Source organism: Cucurbita pepo, chromosome 8, assembly GCF_057944985.1.
Source record: "Cucurbita pepo subsp. pepo isolate OVF chromosome 8, ASM5794498v1, whole genome shotgun sequence".
Lineage (NCBI taxonomy): Eukaryota > Viridiplantae > Streptophyta > Magnoliopsida > Cucurbitales > Cucurbitaceae > Cucurbita > Cucurbita pepo.
This window is the reverse complement of record NC_141805.1, coordinates 954,949-970,045: the sequence shown is the minus strand read 5'-3', so window position 1 is coordinate 970,045 and position 15,097 is coordinate 954,949. Positions and strand designations below refer to the sequence as shown.

General features: G+C 35.7%; 3 protein-coding genes and 1 long non-coding RNA gene across 4 annotated transcripts; 2 read left to right on the top strand and 2 right to left on the bottom strand.

Annotated features, from left to right (window-relative positions):
* Window positions 1–62: 62 nt before the first annotated feature.
* On the top strand, window positions 63–2,607 carry LOC111800970 (ubiquitin-conjugating enzyme E2 32). The gene is made up of 5 exons (XM_023684908.2): window positions 63–323; window positions 963–1,094; window positions 1,192–1,276; window positions 1,646–1,809; window positions 1,898–2,607. The coding sequence occupies exons 1-5, from the start codon at window positions 213–215 to the stop codon at window positions 2,309–2,311; spliced, it is 906 nt and encodes a 301-aa protein (XP_023540676.1). The 5' UTR covers window positions 63–212; the 3' UTR covers window positions 2,312–2,607.
* Window positions 2,608–3,724: 1,117 nt separating this feature from the next.
* On the bottom strand, window positions 3,725–5,954 carry LOC111801164 (universal stress protein PHOS32). The gene is made up of 4 exons (XM_023685159.2): window positions 5,658–5,954; window positions 5,357–5,466; window positions 5,143–5,261; window positions 3,725–4,063 (listed from the first exon to the last, which is right to left on the bottom strand). The coding sequence occupies exons 1-4, from the start codon at window positions 5,833–5,835 to the stop codon at window positions 3,976–3,978; spliced, it is 495 nt and encodes a 164-aa protein (XP_023540927.1). The 5' UTR covers window positions 5,836–5,954; the 3' UTR covers window positions 3,725–3,975.
* Window positions 5,955–7,085: 1,131 nt separating this feature from the next.
* LOC111799677 (Nucleic acid-binding proteins superfamily) lies at window positions 7,086–14,712 on the bottom strand. The gene is made up of 13 exons (XM_023683115.2): window positions 14,276–14,712; window positions 12,867–13,053; window positions 12,460–12,532; window positions 11,092–11,230; window positions 10,886–10,995; window positions 10,579–10,719; window positions 10,357–10,498; window positions 10,110–10,250; window positions 9,408–9,568; window positions 9,178–9,249; window positions 8,861–8,999; window positions 7,861–8,127; window positions 7,086–7,443 (listed from the first exon to the last, which is right to left on the bottom strand). Exons 1-13 carry the CDS (start codon window positions 14,570–14,572, stop codon window positions 7,288–7,290), a joined length of 2,025 nt encoding a protein of 674 aa, XP_023538883.1. The 5' UTR covers window positions 14,573–14,712; the 3' UTR covers window positions 7,086–7,287.
* On the top strand, window positions 8,137–8,666 carry LOC111799679 (uncharacterized). Its single transcript, XR_002815875.2, has 2 exons — window positions 8,137–8,352; window positions 8,440–8,666. It is a non-coding gene; the product is annotated as an uncharacterized LOC111799679 (long non-coding RNA).
* Window positions 14,713–15,097: the final 385 nt, after the last annotated feature.

Sequence of the window (15,097 nt, the reverse complement as noted above, 5' to 3'; positions counted from 1 at the left end):
CCGACTTTTGTTCTTTCGCTCCCCTTCCTCCGTGCCCATAAATTGCTGTTCCCGTTCAATTTCTACGGATTGGCTTTGATTTCGATTCAAATCCTCTCGTCTGGTTTTAGGTTGAGTTTTTTTTTTTTCACCGTTCTCGATCGGATAATTTTTCGTCTCGTGATCGGGTGGCGGTTGCAGTCGGATCGGATCTGCGAGTTATTTGAAAAGATATGGCGGAGGATAAGTACAATTTGAAGAACCCTGCGGTGAAGAGGATCCTTCGGGAGGTCAAGGAGATGCAGGCTAATCCTTCTGATGATTTCATGAGTCTGCCTCTCGAGGTTCGTTGCTTTTGAATTTCCCTGGATTTCCATGTCTATTTTGAAACTTAACCTAGCGGTTTTTTTTTTTTTTTTTTTTTTTTGTTCTGTTTACATTTTAATGGTTTTTCGTATTTTTGTTGAATGAATTGATTCACTATGATTGTTTCCGACTATTCAAATGATCTGATACGCGTGGAATTGTGGTTGAAATTAAGTATTAATTTGACGTTATTTTATAGTTCAAATCTGCTGGTGTCTGCCGTTGCTTGCATATGAATTTCTAGGGTTCTAAGGATGAAAATGGAAATATTAACGAGTGTTTGTGGATTTCATTCCAGTTTTGTATGTTTGGAATTTTTTTGGACAGCTGAAAATTGAAAATTTGGGACTGTTCTTTGATTTTTAAACCCTTGCTCTCTCTAGTTATGTTAATAATTGCGTAGGTATCTCGACTGGGTCCAGAATTTGCATATGTGTTCATGCATCATATGGTATTCTCATAATTGTATCGACATAATTGCATCTGGAAAAAGAAAAGAAAAACGAACACCAGTTCTGGTATTATCTGCATAATTTTATTTTCTTAAATACTTTAGAACGTAAGGCTTTTGTCGAACATCCTTCTGTTGAATTTAAGGCTAAATGTTGGTTTTTCAGGATAACATATTTGAATGGCAATTCGCCATCCGCGGACCTGGTGATAGTGAATTTGAGGGTGGGATATACCATGGACGTATCCAATTGCCATCTGAATATCCATTCAAGCCACCTTCGTTCATGTTGTTAACCGTAAGATAGCAATCTCTTTTCCTCTACTTATTTCCCTTTTTGTTGATTCTCTTCTGTTGTGTTGATGGGCTGCTCAATGTCAATTCCTTTCTTTCAGCCAAATGGGCGTTTTGAAACCCAAACAAAGATTTGCTTAAGCATATCGAACCATCATCCCGAGCATTGGCAACCGTCATGGAGTGGTGAGTTCTTTGTATTCTTTATCCAGCTTGTCTTATTACATTGTTCCGAGTATGTAACAACCAAAATCCACGATATTGTCCTCTTTGAGCCTCTCATAGGGAGGTTTCTAGATCCTTGTGAATGTTTCGTTTCCCTCTCCAACCGACGTGGGATCTCACAATGTATATAATTCCTAACTTAAACATAACTCAACTGATTTAGGCTTAAGATTTTTGACTGAAAAGAACATACTTTGAATTCTTACTCACACATTAACAAGGATGGCATTGTCTGGTTTCTACTTAAGTTGCTTTAGGTTCCACTTCCACATTCTCTGATCCTTCTTGTTCTTTTCCTCCCTTCCCTTTTTGTTGATTGCTGCTTGTCAGTACGCACTGCCTTGGTTGCATTAATTGCTTTCATGCCCACAAACCCAAATGGCGCTCTTGGTTCCCTGGACTACAAGAAGGAAGAAAGACGGGTATTGGCCATCAAATCTCGAGAAGCAGCCCCCAAATTTGGTACTCCTGAACGTCAAAAGCTAATTGACGAGGTATTTCCAAGTTCTGTTGATATTTCATACCCTGTTGAATAGCATATTGAATTTCATTGTTCATTCATGAGCTTCTTTAACATCACAGATTCATGAATATTTGCTGAGTAAGGCGCCGCCTGCCCCTCAACCGAGTTCTCCAGATGACTCCGAGGAGAAACCTGCTAACAAAGAGCCTGATGTTGAGGTAACTTCTGAACCCGCTGAACTTGCAGCTGCTGTGGTAGAGCAACAGAATCCACCCATAAGCGACAGGATCGTCGAGGAAGCCATACCAGAGGAGACATCTATAAATACCAATCTCCAACAAGCAGCAGCAAGAGAGGCGCCATCTGATCGCCCCGCCGTGCAGTTGAGAACAGAGACGAGAGTCAATAAACCTGCCGATGACCGGTTGTTCACATGGGCTGCTGTGGGGCTCACTCTTGCAATTGTAGTTCTGTTGCTGAAGAAGTTCATCAAAGCAAGCACTCATGGATCAGTGTTCATGGATGAATCTTAATAAGATCACAGAAATGTCCGCCGCTGCTAGACACAAGGCTCCTTCTTATGTGTATCATGATTAGAGTCATTAGCGTAAATTTGAATTTCGTTATCATTGGACTAGGAAAAGGCAATCCTATGTCTTGTGATCCTGCCGCCCGCTTCCATTATTTGTAGCTATAATAGTAACATATGCAAGAGAGAAAAAAAAAATGCTTGGCTTAAAGCAGTGTGCCTAAAAACCCTTTTAAATATTTTGGCCGTCTATTTTATGTACATGGTGTTACCATATAATTACAATTGGTTTTGAGAACATGATGAAGTCTTCTTTTCTTCCTTTTGGAAGATTAATAGTAGTGTTGTGTTCTTTAGTTTTTCAATTTTTCTCCATTCATTTCCTAAAAATAATACACATAATTTTCTTTCTTTGTTTTTTTTTTTTTTAATTAAAAAAAGAAAAAGAAAAAAACAATTTATAGTATCTATAAGCTTTACTATTAATCATCCAAAAGACAAAAAAATGAGAGCACAGCCAAAATAGAAAGAAAATGACTTAGGGGCTGAGAATTGTGTTCGTGATTTTAGGGGCAATTTTGGTATTTCACAAGCTATACCTTTATTTATTTCTTTGCTAAAATCATTTTAGTCAAAATGATTTTTATCAGTTTAATTATAAACTATTAGAGCTTATTTTGGAATTAAAAATTAAGATTATTAGATATTATCCCCGAAATAAGACTAATATATGTTTCACTTCATAATTTTTTTTTTCTTAAAATTTTATAATTATTTCTAATTGAATATTAATTTATTAAATAGTTGTTAATTTTTTAAGAACATTAATTTTAGTTATTAATTTTAAAAGGTTATTACATGATACACACTTTACTAATTAATTTCATTTAAATACTATTAACTATCTCACGCTCTCATCTTATAATAATACTTCAGGTGCTAATGAAATTATTTTAGTGAAATTTAACTGTCACAATTCTCGGAAAGTTCAAATGAAATTATTTTAGTGAAATTTAACTCTCACAATTCTCGGAAAGTTCCTTTTGAATCGCATCAAAAGATCTTTTTGGATTTCCTTCGTAATCAATAACAACTGCAGCATTGTCATCATATCATATTATCATACCGTCTTCTCTTTTGATCCCTTCTAATCTTTCTATTTGAACCCGCTATTCAATGGTTAGTTTGTGTACATCAATCTATTAATTTGTGCCAAGTCGATATCTCAAAATTACACATAGGAATTTATCAAGTCTTATCAAGATCAGGTGGCATGTAAAATGTTTTAAGAATAGTTTTAGATGATTAATAAAAGCAAAGATCATCCCATGATTAAAATCACTTCAATTATTATTAACAACAAGTCATATACAAACAACAAACAAAACATGAAGAAAGAAAAAAAAAAAAAAGAGAATGAAAAAAGAATATTGTTATTGAACAGAAAATTGTTTTGAAGAACACTCCCAAACCAGTCTCTAAATCATCATTCATCCTATTACAAACACCCCATCCATGAAGAGCTTCCCATTATTTGACAAACATTTTAATAAACAAAACAGAAACTAAGGCCATCAACATACACATTTCCAATTCACAAAACAAACACATAATCAGAAAATTTGAACGAGAAAATGGAGATTCAAGAGTGTTGTGGCGATGGAGCGATCAGTTCTCGTTATCTATTTTCTTCACTACAGTCACTGGACAGGCACCATTGTTCACCACATAGTTGCTTACGCTCCCCAATATGGCCCTGTCAAAATTGCATACACAAATCTCGTCAAATTCAAACATCGACACAGTCGAACCCACCCGGTTGCAAATTCGAGGTACTTGGAGCACCCCCGTTTCTCGACCACTCTCACTAAAGCCATTAATAATTGCCTTCCTTCAACCTTTCCCACTCCCTCTATTCATAACCAAATACCATAATAAACTTTCTAGATTGACTTAAAATCATGTACATCCCACGAGTACCCACATTATTCAACACCGAAGTTTATGTTGGTATAATGTATTTAACATCTAATGTAGATGGTTCTTTTCCTTTCAGACCTCCCCGATTAAAATGCGCTACGGAAAGGTTCCCACACCCTTTATAAAAAATGTTTCGTTCCCTTTTCCAACCGAGGTGGGATCTCACAACCCACCCCCTTCGGGGCAAGCATCCTCGTTAGCACTCATTCACCTCAGTTGGGATCTCACACAAACAACTAAATAAACCCAAAACAAGTAACCACTAAACTAACATTAACAGTAATCTCTAAACTAATAGTAATTAAACTAGACTAATTATCTAACATTTCATCTTACATCATGAGTTATCGAAACATTCGCATCCATGATTAACAGCCGACCATGGTTGGAATGGTCATCTACATTCGATCTATCTCGTATAAGCTCAAGGGAGCAGACAACTACTTTTCATAACCCAAAAAATCTGTAATTTTTAGCAATCAGAATTTCACTTCTATTCATAACATTATAATTATCTTTCCTCTCCAAAAATGGATAAAGCAAGATGCCCATCGGCCTAAGTAAAGCAAGTATACTGAGAGAAGATCCAAGAACCATTTGATATGTTCTATCCAAAACAGTTTCTGCAAATTGTTCTATAGAGCCAATCTTATAGTTTCAAATACTCATCTAATTTCTTATGAAACACGGCCATTTTCTAAGAAAGAACAGCTTTTATGGTTGTAAAAAACAATTCATCCACAACAATGGAGTAAGGAAATATAAAAGTTTGGAAGGAAAAGAAAAAAATCCAATCATTTCTTGTAAAATCAACCAAAAGCTGATTTAAACAACAAAAAGAGAGTTCGCTCTAACCTCTTAATCTTGCCAAGACCTCTGTTTCCGATCACAAGACAGCTAATAGGAATATGATCAATCGCTTCACAAATCTTCTCACGAGCATCTCCCCAATAAATCTTAAGCAACACAGTGATCTGCTCTCATTACAGAAAAAATCCAAATCATCGCGATGAATTCCATAAACACCACAAAAAAACGGTAAACAAAAACACAAAGATAAAACAATCACCTCCTTCTGCGCCGCCGCAGTCGTCACAATGTCAATAGTTTCAGCATCAGGCTTAATCCCGTACTTCTTCAAGGTGTGAGGATCGGCAAATTCAACCATAGGAATAAGCGCTGCAAAACAGAAAACATACCGCCAAACCATCAAGAACATAAAACCAAACCGAAAACGAATTCGACACCGAGTTTGTTCAAACAGTGAACAGAGCAACAACATCAGCAACCACGAAAAATGTTTGCGGTGCGATCGAACAAGTGCATGCGTAATCTCCGGCGATAGAATAAGCGATGAAAGAATATCTTACGAGATCCGGTGGTTCGCCAGAGCTGCATCTCGCCGTCTTCATAACCACCGTCAGGACGAACAGTGATGAGAACCAAAAAATCGCCCTTGCGGATAATGTTATCGATAGCCCATTTGAGAGCTTTTCTGCTGCAGGAGGAGAAATCCACCGCCACTCCGACTCTCCGTTCACCGTCCATTTTCTGGTGTTCTCTTACTTCCCGTGGAACTGTGAATGAGAATGAATGTTGGGAGAGCTTATTCTATCAGAGGAATTGGAAGAAGGGGCGCACCGCAATTTCAGGGGCAAAGACTCCACCACAGGAAATAACTATTGAATGGGAGTGAAAATTGGTATCTAGGATGTATTATCCTCTGCGGACGGGCGTAGGGAAAGATTGTGTTCCCCAATACACTTGCCTTTTAAAAACGTGTTTACACAAATGATTGATTTAAGATGAAAAATTGATGATATTTACCATAGTGTCATGATTATGTTTATCCAAGACGTGATGTATGTGGCGCGTATCAGATGTCTCAATCATGTCATGCCCGTTCCAAACCATTTTTTATTATGGTTAAAATGTCTCAAAATGTGCGGTACGGAATGTGACTAGTTGTCAATTCTTCCTACCTCGGTTATAATGCTATAACAAACATTGTGGTTGTTGTTTATTTGCTTCAAGCCTATAACATTGTTTTCGTACAAATTGTTTAAAAAAATGCATTTTCAAGCTCACATTTTTAAAAATATTTTCTCGCAAATATGACTCGAATCTCATTCATATGTTTGAATTGTTCACGAGTTACGATTTTCATGCAGCTGACTAGTTTTTTTTAGGTTAGAATAAGTGATATAATCGTTGTCCCTGTTTGACATTTAATTTTAGTTAATAAATTATAGATTTGAATTTATTAAATAAAAAAAATAAGCTAAAAATATTAGAACATAAAAAACCTAATTTTTATCCAATAATAAAAATTTATTTGTCCAAATAAGAAAGCTTTAAAAAAAAAGTGTGGAAAAGAGTAAATAGAAAAACAAATAAGCACTAGTTATAAATTTATCCGAAATCAACGGTGGAGGTTTAGTTTGAAACTTAAAGCTGTAGGCTGCGGTGTAGAGGATTATTATCTCCCTCAATAATCTACATAAATGGATGGTGACAAGGAAGGGGGGATGATCTTGGCTCATCTTGTTCAGCCCAGTGAGTGGACTTTTAATTGAAGTTATTTTTTGTATTATTTTTCTATTTATATCTTATTCCAATTTATAAATTTTGATTTATCTATTATATTGTTAGCATTTGATAATCTATTTAAGTATTTAATTATCTATTATATTGATTATCTATTAAAAGTCATTTATTAATATTAAAAACTAAATCATTACAAATACAAAACAAAGAACATAGTAGCCTAAGAGACCAAAACATTGCCAAATTCAAAATAGTGAGACTAGAAATGTGGTACCTTTATAATAATATGGACTCCTCACTCTGGTGAACTCGACGAGTTGGCTAATTTTTTGAGTTCAACATGTCCACGTAAGTTATTCGAACCTCTTTAAACCTCTAAACGGTGAAATCTAACACATTGAAATGAACAACTTGACCTCCTGCAACAGCCACGGTTAGAAAGATGAGGCAATATCATTCACACTTCAGTGCACGAGTAATCTCCCACGAAAGTGGATCATTAACAGAATAGACGTTATCTCCACATTTGCTAGTTTGCCTCCTGCAATTCACTATTGCAACCACAAAACTTTCGTTCTCGAGTGATGATGGATACATTACTTGTTCTTCCTACAAAGTTAGAACCAACTTTTAGGAATACGGGCAGTGGATGAATCTGACTAAACATAAGAATTCAGATTAAATAATGATTCTCATGATCAGGTCATCATGTATGCATGATAATAATTTGAAACATATGATCATTACTCTTCAATCGAATTACTATACCACCTTTCAGAAAGAAAAAAACTCAAATCTAAACATAAATAGCAATGAGGTCGAAGTCAAAGAATATCGTTGTGATAAAGGTCGGAATGTCATTATCATGTGGCATAGAGCGGCCGTAAGCATCTTTTTTGGCAGCTTTAGAGAACTATACTAGCAACTTATTCTTTGTTATTAAACAAAAGCTATTTTCACCTGTACTGGTGGTTTTGAAGCATAAGCTTTTTTTCTTTAAAGCATTATTTTAAGTTCAGTCTTTACCTCCGGTAGTTCACAGAATTCATCAGGAGATATTTGCAACAACTCTGCAGCAGTTTGACCTGTACAGCAAGCAAAGATTTTTGCAGTATCATCTGCAAGGGTGATTTTCAGGTCGAATGTACGAACCAGCTCGGACTTGCATTCACAACGACAGAAGCTGCACTCAGTTCTGCCGGGTGTCTCCTCAACAAAATGACCACAATTTGCATGCAAAAATTTCGTACTAACATGACAATGTGAAACTTGGTCAAGCCGAACTCGACACACCTGTCAAGGAGATTTGGAGAAACAAAATAAAAATCACAGCTGATAGAGGTGAGATATTAGAAAAACGAGGGAAGAAAATTCCAACTTTGAATGTATTTTTCGAGATTCGATTTTGGAAGCATAGCTGTGAGGCTAGGTGCGAACGAAGAACAAAAATTTCCCTAATCACTCTACAAAGGTTGCAAAAAGAGAAACCTCATTGATCATTCAGCTCCCTCTCCTAAGGTTTGTTGCTCATGTATTATGTTATAAGAATGAGGAACTCCTAATTGGCTGATCCTAAGCAACAGAGGTATGGAGTTTATTTTGCAGGAGATTTGCTTCACTTGTTCTCCAAGGATATAGATGAATGGCTCCGAGAAATCCTTTCAGCCCGGTAGCTTATCGAGACAGCTACGGTTTCATGGAAATGTACGATGAGAGCTCCCTTGCGGTCCTGATGGATGGATAGAAATCCAACCCCTTAACGTTGAAGAAAAATATATATATATTGTGTTCTTGAATTATTTATGACAAACTGAAATGCCCCGTTCAAGATATTTGTTATCAGTCTTCTTCTTGAAACTCAATATCAGGGCACCTATTTTTTGTGTGTGTAGAGGTTCTTCAACAAGGACCTTTCTCCCTCTTCCCTCAGCCTCTAGGTTATCTCTTCCATTTTCTTACAGAAAGTTTCTTATCAAACATAACATAATATAGTCCGAAAAAGGAGAAGGAAAAGAAAAAACTTTACCTTTGTACCATGAGAGTTGCTGGTAAGATCAGAAAGTCGTGAAATTTTATGAAGACAAGATGAGGTTAACAATGCTGGCAAGCAGCTAAGGTTGACAAAAGAAGCTCCAACATGATTCTCAATCCATAAAGCCTCCAAGCTTCAAAAGAAAAGAAATCAAATCAAATTAGAAATGCCATGAATAAATCACCAAAATTTTTACAAGGAGAGAAACCTCAAATCGAAGGCAAATTATTTATTTCTGGAAACATTTCAAATGATCCAATACTTCCAATTTATTTACTAGATAACTGGATAAAGAGTTTGAATTAGCTCACTTATTCTTCTTTATGGTGCATGTCAGGCCACTGATATATACTGTATGTCCAACGCCTACCCTTCCCAGCGACCTTTTACAAGAAGGGGAATAAAAAAAGGAAAAATGAAAGAGGAACTCAGAAAATGAGTAGAAGTATGAGATGAGAAGTTTTTGTTATTTGAAGAGCCATGCAAAATCCAGACTCATAAAACTCAGAAATTAGAAGTTAGGCAACGAAAATGTCCATACCAAGATCTCACGAAATGCAACTTTGCCGAAATTTGTCCGGTGTTATCTTCAATTCTCATAGAGAAAACAGCTTCTGTGGTATTTCTTTCATTTACTATATCTATAATGATACCATATAAGCTAATGCCAGTCATCTTGTCTTGAAGGTCGACCACAAAAGACTGTAAACTTCACAAATAGCATGAAAAATTAAGATTCATCTCCGTAAAGTAAATGAGACAGACTTCAGAATGAAAGAAATTTTTTACAGAATCACAATTCAAGTAATTGCAATTAGTTGTTTGGCAAACAAAGAAAAAATAAATGCTTGGTGATATGGGATCTGAAGATTAATACTGTAGCAATTAGACCTGTCATCTATAATATGTCAAGTGAATTTCTCAGAATTTTAACATCAGAATTTTGTAAGGCATAAATTGGCTTTTACCTTTTGCATCTTGTAAAATCAGATAATTATGAACTTTATACTACAGAAGGATTACAAAAAACTGACAGGAGCTAAATGCGTGGACCATTCTGAATCAATTTATGATATAACCAGAGTCAGGTATAAATTCCACAGGTGTATGAAACTGTACATGGAATAATGGGGTTGCAAGAGACATTATAAATGTCATTTGTCCGTTGTAACTACTACTTATTCAAGAAAAAGAACACAAATGCCATCCATACATTAAGATTATGATTAGAAGTTAAACTCACCCGAAAAGGATAATTACCAAAATCAATTGTCCCATGTGAATCGCACGGCAAGGAAACTTGAGAAACTCGGGGATCCTGAGTAGGATATGATGTACCAAGCGTCCTTGAAGCTTGGCTTATATTCTGTGTTAAAACACATACCTGTGTAGTAAAATATTTATATATTAATGAGATTCAAGAAATAGAAAGTGTTTTTAAGTTTGTGTGTGTGTGTGCAGTGTAGAAAAGGTGGGAATCTACAACACACTTGCTCCTCATGCTGAATGCAAGGCACCAAATATAACTGTGTTGCACTACCATATTCAAGACAAAGCTCATCACTTGTTCCAAGGCCATTCTCGTTTACAGTAGCAATATATGGTCTATCAAGGGCAAGCAAGCTACCAACACTGTTGAAATGGGAACTGTTATGTTGATATAATCATATAAGAATATTCCTGAATAACTAATATCAACTTAAAAGACTCACCTTAGAAGATTGGCTAGTATCACCTGTTCACCCCATAAGAGAAACTTTAGCTTGAAACCATCATTATCAAGAAGACTAATTTGTATCATCTGTAAGCCGTTAGTCTTCTCATGAATTTCTATTGGACCAATAGACTCAATCCTGAAAATATTGAATATAAGACAACCATTATTTAGTTCATTATTGGACAAATCCACCCTCTGTGAAAACTGATTTATTTGGTCAATTCAGCCTCTAGCTCATTGCAGGATAAGAAACCAGTTTAGATGGAGATGGATAAAACTGGAGAAAAAGTTGTATATCTTGCCTTGCATATAATGAATATGTAGTCCCTTTATTGACGGCGTCAAGAGAAACAGAAGAAAAGGAATCGGAACAAAATTGAGCTCCTAGAAGTATTACATCATCATCCTCTTCCTATAATAAATAGAAGATAGTCACTGTGCATATGCAAAAAAAAAAAACAAAAATTATAATATTGATTCTGGTAGCTAGAAAAGCCATTTTGACAACCTCATCTAACAATATGATAAGGTATTCAGTTGGTAGAAGTCGTGGATGACCGGATCCGCCACTGGCAGCACGAAGATAGCATCCAGTTAAAAATATTTGCCTCCCTTTTTTCAAAATTCCACCAACTAAGTCATAGAATCTGCCATCAAAGATTCATGTTTTACTTGTTCTTCCATGAAATATGAAGATAGCAAGTTCTGTGCAGTTGTAGAGTCGTAACAAAACCTCAAATCAAGATGAAACTATGGAAATGGAAGTCGATATTTAGGGATAAAAACTAAAAATAAATAAATTAATTAATTAATTAAAAAAAAATGAAGTGATTCGGGCATGCTTTAATGTCAATATGCAATACAAAATCAAGCATTCATATCCAGCAACTGTATCATTGGATTCACAACCTTAGTTAAATAAGGATTTGTTCTATGAGTTGTTCAACTGTATCCTTGAGTTCTAAAAAACTTACTATTCAAACCAATCAATCAATTTTTATTCAATGTACCAATTGTTGAGTGTGGTCCATTGATCCTTCAAATGTACCAATAGACGAGTTAGTCTCTCTCCTTTCTTTGATCCAATCAATCAATTTCTATTCAAATGTACCAATTCATGAGTGTGGTCTATTGGTCTACTGATCCTTCAAGTATCTGCAATAGCTTGTCTTGGTACATTCAGTTGGTTTCATCTTATACCTTCAAGAAAAAGATAAATTATTGGTTTGTGGCTCAGGAGAGAATCAACATCTTATATCTCAGCATGAAAGCCTCTCCTCTTGTCCTTGGTTTGAATTGGCGTGTCGGGTACAAGTGCAATGCAAAAGATCTTAATCGCTTACTGTGACTATACCCACCTGCTTTTGAGTCATGGGTTGTATGTAGCAGACATCTGATATTTTTGTTATTCAGAGGTCACGCATTCAATGGACGATGAGGTCATTTTGAATTCTTTGTTCAAGGAGAAAGGTAATTTGCTTTGGCAAGCTAATTTTGTTCATCATTTATGGCATATTTGGGTGGAAAGAAACCAATAACTTTCATGGGGTTAGATAACTTGTAGGAGGAGATGTGGGGTTTTGTGCATGTTAACGTTTTTTTTTTTTTTTTGGGTTCATACTACAGTTTCTCTTTAATAAACATTTTCTTGTGTTCCTCACTTTTAGCTGGCCTTCATTTTTCTTTGGTGGATTTTTTGTGTTCATTTTTCAAATGCAAGCTGGTTTGTTCAAACTAATGTGGCACAAAAAGAGTGCAGTGCAGTAATACCACTGAAAGGATCTTCTAATTAAGCAAACAAATGGCCATTCAGAATACATTCATTCCACATGGTTTTTATTGCATGATAAATAGATCTGAAGGGTAGCAGTATTACCTACAATGGAGATAGAGATCAATCGTATTAGAGCTCCAAAAATCCCCCAAAGTAAGCATGTGTATATTTGTACCTTAAGAAAATCATGTTGATAAAAGATTCAGATCCTTGTTTGTATAATGACATCTAAACAGTCGAACTAGGGAAACAACACCTGAACTTAAGTAGTTCCAAAAAAATTATAAAAAAAAAACAAACAAACAAACGAAGGTCGTCCCAAAGAAAGATATATCTATATATTATTGAGTAAATTAACTAGTACTATGAATATGTGTGTTTCAGTTTCAGAAACCCTTTCCTCAAGCTACAAATATATTAGCATTTTAGTCATGTATAATTGATTTGGAAGAGCAACAAGAACATTGCTAAAATTACAATCATCAGCTTAAAATGGGAGATAGAAGTACCTGGAAGAATAAATTCTTCAACAATAACAGCTTCCAAAACGCTGCTTAAAGATAGGAAATTCTTCTCATATATGGAGTCAATAGTAACTGTTTTCGGGAGCTTCTTTCTTCTATTCTTCTTCTTCAACTGATTAATACATTCAGGTATTTTCTTGGGAGCCCCAATTCTGTGTTGCTCAGACCAGGCCTTCAAAACAAAAATCACTACCCAAATAACTATCTTGTAGAATAGAACTGTGAAAGGTTAATTTATATCATCTTAGTTGGTAACAAGAAGTGGAACCGGTATTTTTTTTTTTTTTTAAGAAACATCAGAAGTGAAACTAATCATTGTTTATATAAACCATTTAGTTACTGTTCTTTTTCAGACTTACTCAAGTTGCACAATATCTATCAACTACTGTACTTTGTCTTCTCCATCTAAATCAGGCACAAACTTTGACCCCTTACCATAAGGGTTAGGTGTAGTTGTTCAAGGGTATAGATAACTTTGCCTGGTTTTTACCAATCATTCAGCTTATTAGCTCTCTCCAAGATACCACGTTATGCACCATGTTTTACCTCAACTAAACCACTTTTTTTCCATACCATCTCTTATCAAAATTTCAGGGGTTATACCAACTCCCACCACAAGGAAACCTCGTGAATCAGGTTACATTAGCGTAAACAATTTTATGCTATGGAAAACAATGTATTCTTCCTAAGCTAACGAGTTACAATTTAGGGGCACTGGACAGGAGGGATAAGGAAGTCCAGAATGCATTTTCCACCTAGAGAAGAAACGTATGCCTTCATCACCCGTGGATTTCTTGTTTCCAATCTATACTATGAAGCTTGGGACGGAACCAAACATTTCTCACTTGGATAATTGCGTAATTGACTGTTGAAATAGCCTTTCAGCTGATGAGATACTGAATTGAAAGGAACATTGGGAGGACACTAAAAAGCTGTATGGGGTAAGGGTGCAATCTAGATCACTCGAGGTTGGCCCATATGCGATGCCTAATACTTCAGAAAACCAATAGAACCACAATTGGATCAAGAAATCTTAAGGAGAGATTGACTTCAAAAACCTAGAAGCAAGCCATGAACATCGAGTATTCATCCCTCATTTAGAGCATGGGCTCTTCTTCTCCCCGCTACGAATGAATTGTTAATAAGTGGGTGTATAAAATAAAAAGGAACTCGGGTGGCCTACTGCTACAAATTCAAACTAGTAACCAAGAACTTCCATTAAACTCGTGGAATCTTTAGTCTAATTGTGTAACATTCAACATTTTAGGTAGTCCTCACTTTGCAGTTACCTTAGATAGGAAAGTCAGGCAATTAATAACACTTCTTCATTTGATTGTTCAAAGTTTCCCTACAATCGAAATAATTAACCTTAATGAAGTTTGAATTCACAGTACCTGCGAGAGCTCGGATAGCAAAATCGCAGGGGTAACAGAACTGGAGTAGGCGATACAAGTTCTGAGGACCCGAGAGGCGATCCAACTCCAACCCGGCGTATAGGTCTCCGTTCCTTTAACATTAGGATCGAAGTCTTCTTCGTCTTCAAATGCTAGCACAGACCTCGCATAATCGATAAATTTAAGAAACGGATCATCATCTTCTTCTTCCTGAAGCCGCCGGCGATCGTTCAACTCCATGGCCGAGTTTCCACCGGCCTCGTCCGAATTGAAATGTCGACCACGAGAAGAAGACATTCTTGAGTATCATCGACTTCGAGTCAAGCTCACGTCCAGATTAAGCCATTTCTACGCCCTATATTTGAGGTTCATTTTCAGCGGGAAGATGATTGCCAAATTTGCGCGGTTTTCCTATGCCTACACTGACGCCATTTTTTTAATAAGAAACTCAATTTTTTATATAGATTGGTTATTTAATTATTTTTTTTAATAAAAATAAAATATTAATGTTACAAGACATATATTCATTTATTTTTCAAACTTGAATGATGGTTTATAACTTAAATATGTTTATATAATTAGAGCGTCTCATTCGATATTGTTCTCTTTGGTATTTTCCTTCCGATTATATATAAATAATGTATATTGTTCTCTTTGGTATTTTCCTTCCGATTATATATAAATAATGTATATTGTTCTCTTTGTCTTTTCCGCTATAAATAAATTTTGTTCTCTTTCGTCTTTTCCTTCAAGCTATAAATAAATAATGTTTCATTTCTCTCTCCCTTATTAGGCACTGATCTCAGATCTCACTATTTACTT